We start from the raw sequence: 8,754 nt of genomic DNA, 5'->3' as shown, positions 1-8,754 counted from the left end.
TATGGGCCTATTTGTCAGCCATAGATTAAGCCTAGTCCTGGACCTAGAATAATATAGAACTGAAAAAATGTTCTAATCTACATGAGAGTGATGTAATTCTCAGGCCTAACTTTATCACAGTGGGACTAAAGTACCAAACCAAAGGCCCATATTCCAGAATGTGTTGGTTAGTCAACAGTCTCCTCCACACTACCTTTAGCAGGGTTAACACTGATCCCTGACTTGTAGAGCATCTCCTCGTTGCTCCAGTCCCTGTTCCTCAGCACCGTCTTGATGCCGTACAGCAGCACCAGGCCTGCGCACAGACCCAGCAGCACGACCCTGGGGCCCCTGGTTCTCAGCCTGACGTACAGGGCCCGGATCCCCACCGCCACCAGCAGACAGAAGCCCATGCTGGGTATGTATAGCAGCCTCTCGGCCACCACGAAGCCCACATAGAAGAAGAGGTTTGTGGCCGGGAGGAAGGGCAGCGAGAGTAGGCCCAGGGAGAAGACCACCACGTTCTCCGTGGCGGGGAGGGTGGCAAGGGAGGGGAGGGAGGGGTGGGTAGTCCGAGGGGAACATTGGTAGGTTTTGGTGAACCCATTCCCATTGAGGGTGGTTTTCCCATTGGTCTTTGGAGAGCCCTGCTCTGAGTTTATGTTGTGATTGCCGTCTGGAGGATGGTAGCTGTGCCCATTGGTGAGGGCCTTCCCGTTCGCCAAGTGAGCTTTCCCATTGGTCTCCTTGGCCTTGGAGTCGGGGCTGCTACTGCTACGGAGGCCATACCAGGCCAGGAGAGTAAATCCAGCATAGAAGGCCACGGTGTGAAGGTTCCTCCAATCAGCAAAGGTCTTGATTAGCGGTAGAGCGTCCATGGACCAATCGAAGCTGAGCTGGACAGGGCATAGGAGGAGCCAGGCGTTGGCGGCGGGCAGGTAGAGGAAGGTCAGAGTTCGCGTGAGAAGGTGCGGCGAGTCGGCCGCCGGGTTGTCTGAGTTGGAGAAGTTGGGGGGCTTGTTACCCATCCAGTAGAGACGAGCAGCCAGGAGAAGCACGCCCCAGGAGATCAACACACTCAGACTCAGCAGTACAGTGGTGTTCCTCTTCTGTAGGAGAGAGAAAACATTATAGGAATGCTATGGGAACTACCATGGGACTTGTGTGAAATGTTCAGGGAACGTTTAGAAAACTTTAGCATTCTGAAAACGTTCCTGCTCTCATTCTGGGAATGTATTGGTAACTAGAAATAGTTTATTGGGCTAATACTAAGTAAAGTCTATTAGACAAAGTAGTAGATATTTTCTTTAACACAGAAGAATTTGGTGTTGGTTTATTTGGTGTGTATTCATATACATCAGTGCAAAATGTAGAATTTTGATTTAAATCTCGACCATGTGAAAGGTCGATGACCTCTATGATTTCACATCGTGAGGAATTTCTAGAATAGAACTGTTTAGAAATGAGGAATGAAATGGAAGGAATGTTTTTGCAAAAGCTGCACAAGCCGTTTTCATGTGCAATTGACACAGCCAAGCGCTCTGGGTATTATTGGCAAGTCCTCTGAAAAGAGTATCTACGACGGCCAGAAATAATATGGCTCTGTTGCTACACAAACACAGAAAGCATTTTTTGAGAAATGAAGCATTGATAGCACTGAGAGACTGAATGGGGCATATTAACACTTCACATTCATCAGAAAACATAATTGTGGGAATCTTTATCAAATGACCCTCCATGTCGGTGTCACCTCTATTCATATGTTTCAGTTTGATTTAATAGAATAATGCCCTAAAGGACAAGGATTCTTCTCATTTGACGGGTGGGATGAGAAATACTGGTAGGCTAGGTCAACTCCAGGTGAACATATGCTATTACTGCCCAATAAAGTAGCTGTGAAATGCAATGTCAATGTGTGTTAAACTCATACCTACATTAATTACAGTTAGGCCTATGCACATTCAAATATACATTTCAATTCATTCCTTTTAATTTAACCAGGCTTTTCCTGGTTAAATCAAGGTTAAATACAAATGAACAAGCTGAGAAAACCACTACCTCACCATTCCCCGCGCACTCCTTTAGATCAATTGACCTCTAACATTTTGGAGCACTGGTGCCAGTGGAGTTTTTAACAGTTTCCTTTGCCCCTATAAAGACATGTCAAATAAACAGAACACCTACTATACGTGACCAATAGACCACGACACTGGACCCTACTACCAACTGCATACGATGACATCACGGGTGCACTGCGTTTCTCTCATTCTTATTCCGTTCATCCATCTTCCTGCAAAGTAATGCCTCTAAATTTGATATAGAACAGATCCGTCCATGTATTGTAGCATGGTGTCTTGTATGCCCAAATAGGCTATGTGTTTAGACTAGCTAAGTCCCTTGAGTGCAATTTGACTGCACAACTCAGGCCTTGGGTGGCTTCCGAAATGGCACCCTAGGGAATAGGGTGCCTTGTCAGATGCTGCCCTAGTGCATGCTGGGAGAAGTAGAGCGGGGAGGGCCTGATTCAGATTGTTGGCCCATTTCAGTAGAGTGGAGAGTGATGTTTAATCAGCTCAGAGCTCACTGTGTCGGTATGTAGATTCTGTTTACAGCTATAAGAGGATTAATGCCGTAGCATGATCAGCATCAGGTTCCTTATTAAACACCTTCCACTGGCCTGTCACCACGTTCAGCTTTCAGCTCCATCAGGGACCTTACTGTAGTTAGACCAGGACTAGTAACTTCAAAACTTCATTACTACTGCCAAATGTTACTAACCCATCCCCTCATGAACTTCTCAGAGGAAAATTGACTTTAAGAGAGATTGTTTGCTATTTTTACAGTTCCTAATGGCTTTATGAATACATATCTGGCATAGGAATTAAGACCTTTTTTGGCATGTTAGGCTCATAAAAATCTGGGAATTTTATTTTTTGATGAATAGATTAGAGCACTACTCAAATCAAAAAAGGCTGAAACAGAAAGCAGCCAGGGGACAACTGTATGATAAGTAGAGAACTGTAGGATAAGTAGAGAACTGTATGATAAGTAGAGAACTGTATGATAAGTAGAGAACTGTATGATAAGTAGAGAACTGTATGATAAGTAGAGAACTGTATGATAAGTAGAGAACTGTATGATAAGTAGAGAACTGTATGATAAGTAGAGAACTGTATGATAAGTAGAGAACTGTATGATAAGTAGAGAACTGTAGGATAAGTAGAGAACTGTATGATAAGTAGAGAACTGTATGATAAGTAGAGAACTGTATGATAAGTAGAGAACTGTATGATAAGTAGAGAACTGTATGATAAGTAGAGAACTGTATGATAAGTAGAGAACTGTAGGATAAGTAGAGAACTGTATGATAAGTAGAGAACTGTATGATAAGTAGAGAACTGTATGATAAGTAGAGAACTGTATGATAAGTAGAGAACTGTATGATAAGTAGAGAACTGCATGAGAACTGCATGATAAGTAGAGAACTGTATGATAAGTAGAGAACTGTATGATAAGTAGAGAACTGTATGATAAGTAGAGAACTGTATGATAAGTAGAGAACTGTATGATAAGTAGAGAACTGTATGATAAGTAGAGAACTGTATGATAAGTAGAGAACTGTATGATAAGTAGAGAACTGTATGATAAGTAGAGAACTGTATGATAAGTAGAGAACTGCATGATAAGTAGAGAACTGCATGATAAGTAGAGAACTGTATGATAAGTAGAGAACTGTATGATGTATGCATGATAAGTAGAGAACTGTATGATAAGTAGAGAACTGTATGATAAGTAGAGAACTGTATGATAAGTAGAGAACTGTATGATAAGTAGAGAACTGTATGATAAGTAGAGAACTGTATGATAAGTAGAGAACTGTATGATAAGTAGAGAACTGCATGATAAGTAGAGAACTGTATGATAAGTAGAGAACTGTATGATAAGTAGAGAACTGTATGATAAGTAGAGAACTGTAGGATAAGTAGAGAACTGTATGATAAGTAGAGAACTGTATGATAAGTAGAGAACTGTATGATAAGTACAGAACTGCATGATAAGTAGAGAACTGTATGATAAGTAGAGAACTGTATGATAAGTAGAGAACTGTATGATAAGTAGAGAACTGTATGATAAGTAGAGAACTGTATGATAAGTAGAGAACTGTATGATAAGTAGAGAACTGCATGATAAGTAGAGAACTGTATGAGAAGTAGAGAACTGTATGATAAGTAGAGAACTGTATGATAAGTAGAGAACTGTAGGATAAGTAGAGAACTGTATGATAAGTAGAGAACTGTATGATAAGTAGAGAACTGCATGATAAGTAGAGAACTGTATGATAAGTAGAGAACTGTATGATAAGTAGAGAACTGTATGATAAGTAGAGAACTGTAGGATAAGTAGAGAACTGTATGATAAGTAGAGAACTGTATGATAAGTAGAGAACTGTATGATAAGTAGAGAACTGTAGGATAAGTAGAGAACTGTATGATAAGTAGAGAACTGTATGATAAGTAGAGAACTGTATGATAAGTAGAGAACCGTATGATAAGTAGAGAACTGCATGATAAGTAGAGAACTGTAGGATAAGTAGAGAACTGTATGATAAGTAGAGAACTGTATGATAAGTAGAGAACTGTATGATAAGTAGAGAACTGTAGGATAAGTAGAGAACTGTATGATAAGTAGAGAACTGTATGATAAGTAGAGAACTGTATGATAAGTAGAGAATAGCGCAAATATTATTTCACTTTGTTTTACAGGGTCACACTCCTGGGCCCATATTCAGAGTAGGAGTGCTGATCAGTTTAGTCTTTTATATCATAATGAATACGATTATATGGACACGGAGGAGCCACTCTGACTCATACCTTGTGAATACGGACAGGTCAGCAACACTTTAAAGTTTAGAGTTACGTTGCTATGGTTACAGAAGGTTGTCCGGTCACATCCTTGACCCCCCCCCCCCCCCCCCCCCCAATTCTGGCTAATTAAATCACATCTGTCTAGACTTAGGGGTCACCGCAGTCCGGAAGAGAGAGGCTGCAGCTGTGAAAGGAATGTATTGACACATATACCAGTTGAACAGAACATACAGTGCCTTGCGAAAGTATTCGGCCCCCTTGAACTTTGCGACCTTTTGCCACATTTCAGGCTTCAAACATAAAGATATAAAACTGTATTTTTTTGTGAAGAATCAACAACAAGTGGGACACAATCATGAAGTGGAACGACATTTATTGGATATTTCAAACTTTTTTAACAAATCAAAAACTGAAAAATTGGGCATGCAAAATTATTCAGCCCCTTTACTTCCAGTGCAGCAAACTCTCTCCAGAAGTTCAGTGAGGATCTCTGAATGATCCAATGTTGACCTAAATGACTAATGATGATAAATACAATCCACCTGTGTGTAATCAAGTCTCCGTATAAATGCACCTGCACTGTGATAGTCTCAGAGGTCCGTCAAAAGCGCAGAGAGCATCATGAAGAACAAGGAACACACCAGGCAGGTCCGAGATACTGTTGTGAAGAAGTTTAAAGCCGGATTTGGATACAAAAAGATTTCCCAAGCTTTAAACATCCCAAGGAGCACTGTGCAAGCGATAATATTGAAATGGAAGGAGTATCAGACCACTGCAAATCTACCAAGACCTGGCCGTCCCTCTAAACTTTCAGCTCATACAAGGAGAAGACTGATCAGAGATGCAGCCAAGAGGCCCATGATCACTCTGGATGAACTGCAGAGATCTACAGCTGAGGTGGGAGACTCTGTCCATAGGACAACAATCAGTCGTATATTGCACAAATCTGGCCTTTATGGAAGAGTGGCAAGAAGAAAGCCATTTCTTAAAGATATCCATAAAAAGTGTTGTTTAAAGTTTGCCACAAGCCACCTGGGAGACACACCAAACATGTGGAAGAAGGTGCTCTGGTCAGATGAAACCAAAATTGAACTTTTTGGCAACAATGCAAAACGTTATGTTTGGCGTAAAAGCAACACAGCTGAACACACCACCCCCACTGTCAAACATGGTGGTGGCAGCATCATGGTTTGGGCCTGCTTTTCTTCAGCAGGGACAGGGAAGATGGTTAAAATTGATGGGAAGATGGATGGAGCCAAATACAGGACCATTCTGGAAGAAAACCTGATGGAGTCTGCAAAAGACCTGAGACTGGGACGGAGATTTGTCTTCCAACAAGACAATGATCCAAAACATAAAGCAAAATCTACAATGGAATGGTTCAAAAATAAACATATCCAGGTGTTAGAATGGCCAAGTCAAAGTCCAGACCTGAATCCAATCGATAATCTGTGGAAAGAACTGAAAACTGCTGTTCACAAATGCTCTCCATCCAACCTCACTGAGCTCGAGCTGTTTTGCAAGGAGGAATGGGAAAAAATGTCAGTCTCTCGATGTGCAAAACTGATAGAGACATACCCCAAGCGACTTACAGCTGTAATCGCAGCAAAAGGTGGCGCTACAAAGTATTAACTTAAGGGGGCTGAATAATTTTGCACGCCCAATTTTTCAGTTTTTGATTTGTTAAAAAAGTTTGAAATATCCAATAAATGTTGTCCCACTTCATGATTGTGTCCCACTTGTTGTTGATTCTTCACAAAAAAATACAGTTTTATATCTTTATGTTTGAAGCCTGAAATGTGGAAAAAGGTTGCAAAGTTCAAGGGGGCCGAATACTTTCGCAAGGCACTGTATTGCTCTCTCTCAGGAGAAAGTTGGGGAAACAATTTACTTCAAGCCTGCAGGTATAACGCATTATGATGCAGTCTGAATGCATTATAAGACTTGTCATAAGCATGTATGGCCCCCTTATGATGTATTGTGATCTCATAATCCAGTTTATCATAATCCGTTGGTCTGATGGTCTAAAGAAGAAATGTCATTCATTTGGATGAATCTGTATGGATGCTTTTAAAATATAATATAGGCTTCCTACTGTCCACACAGAGACCAGGGAGTTCTCTCTTCTCCCTACTGTACAGTACAGACAGAGAGTGTGGCTTCCATCCACACACCAGCCTCCAGTGAACTCTGGCTGAACCTGTGGGGGTGGCATGAGAGCTGTGTGTGTGTGTCTGTGTGTGTAAGTGTTTTCATCACAATCTCACCAGGCCTTTGAACATTTCAGGCTGTTTCGCAATTACAGACCTAATTTACTCCCTACTTTAAATTAGGTTACAAAGTAAATATAAAATCATCTCAGAGCACCACAGAGATGAGTAGACTGAGTATGAGTGTTATCCCCAGCATGACATAGGCAGCCAGGCAGCTGCACAGCCTAGGTCTCTAGTGCTCATCCTCTTTTCACACTCCTAAACCACACCGAGTCATGCCGAGCCGAGCCATGCCGAGCTGAGCTCTACTACACTGGCCTGGTCACGCATCTACCATAGCTACGGTTGTCACGCTGCAAAGGTCAATGTGAACAGAAAGGATCAGAGCCAGAACAGTATGGCTCCGGTTGGCACGGCAGTATGAAAATGGTCTCATTGCCAAAGAATGATGTTGTACAGTTTAAACCTGATGGATTATTTCTCAAACAATGTCAATGTGTTCCTAACTGTAAACAGAGAAAATCCTCTTTAAAAGTGTCAGTAGCCTACAGTTCAGCTGGAAGTATCGTACACTCAGTATATCAAACCAGATATATTCATAAGCACATAAACATAGCCCCAGTTAACTCTCAACAGAGAGCTCAGAGAGAAACTATTTTCAAATAGTCCTGCTCAGCGAAGGTTATGACCATACTAGTGCGTACGAGTTTTTGAAACCTGCATTTCCAATTACCCTTAAATTAGGACTAAGCAGTTTATTAGGATTGACTTGTCCTGGACAATAGACATGCTTCATTTGCTGGGCCTTCACTTCAGAACTGAGAGTGTGAGACAATTTCATCTCTCTGAGGAGGAGAAGATTTCCTTTGAGATGAGGTACATGTGACTGTGAGATAAACCAATTACAGAAAATCTGTGTTTTCAGTCTTCTCTTTCTGTGGAAACATATCAAATATGACCGAGGAGATTTGAAGATTTTTGGGTTGAAGGGAGTAAGAAAATCAGAGGGAAGAATTGTATATTGATTTCTGAACCAGAAAGCAGACACACAAAGGAAGAGGCTATGTATTTTTACACAGAGGAGATGAGGTTATTGATGGGATCGTCTTGCTCTTCTTGTCTGGGGAAAATGCTGTATGAAAAATTCAATCTGGCTCCATTTCACCTTCCTGTAGGTTTCCTCTCCCAATTCCCCAATCTTGCCTTAATTAACTTGAAGATCAATCTCGGACTCAAAAGGCCAAAGCCGCGGTCTGTCGACGTTGATGGCGATTCCACAATCAGGGTAAATTGAGACAAAATTGTCTCTCAATTTTCCTTAAATTCTGAGTGAGAGTCTGAAACTCCACCAAATTCCTCTAAAGCACTATGAAGATAAACTCACCTGCTTACTTTTCTGCACTTTTTTCTATTACGAACTTCAACCTTTCTCTGTGTATCATTCTATTTCACAACTCATCTGGCTATTCTGTGAAAAATGACTTTGCAAAAATAACTTTACAAATAACATTTTACTTAATTTTATGTGGATTGATTTGATGTGATTGGATTCTAGAGGTACAGTCGAAGTCACCCTGGGCAATGCTAGGATCATTGATGATTTATCTGTTTGAGTTAGAGTTACTTTATTTCCAGCGTCAGAGCAGCTCTCTCATTGGAGCTCATAAGATCTGTGGCTGGTTAAAAGAGCCAGAATA

At 41.2% G+C, this 8,754-nt stretch overlaps 1 protein-coding gene across 1 annotated transcript in view; it reads right to left on the bottom strand.

Annotated features, from left to right (window-relative positions):
• Window positions 1–8,754, bottom strand: part of LOC139392501 (protein O-mannosyl-transferase TMTC2-like) — a 102,328-nt gene that overhangs the window by 36,030 nt on the left and 57,544 nt on the right. The window contains exon 3 of the mRNA XM_071140501.1: window positions 194–1,088. Within this exon, the coding sequence (XP_070996602.1) occupies window positions 194–1,088 (895 nt within the window). The remainder of the gene's footprint in view (window positions 1–193; window positions 1,089–8,754) is intronic.

This window comes from Oncorhynchus clarkii, chromosome 33, assembly GCF_045791955.1.
Source record: "Oncorhynchus clarkii lewisi isolate Uvic-CL-2024 chromosome 33, UVic_Ocla_1.0, whole genome shotgun sequence".
Classification (NCBI taxonomy): domain Eukaryota; kingdom Metazoa; phylum Chordata; class Actinopteri; order Salmoniformes; family Salmonidae; genus Oncorhynchus; species Oncorhynchus clarkii.
The sequence above is the reverse complement of the archived record's forward strand: the minus strand, read 5'-3'. Positions and strand labels throughout refer to the sequence as shown.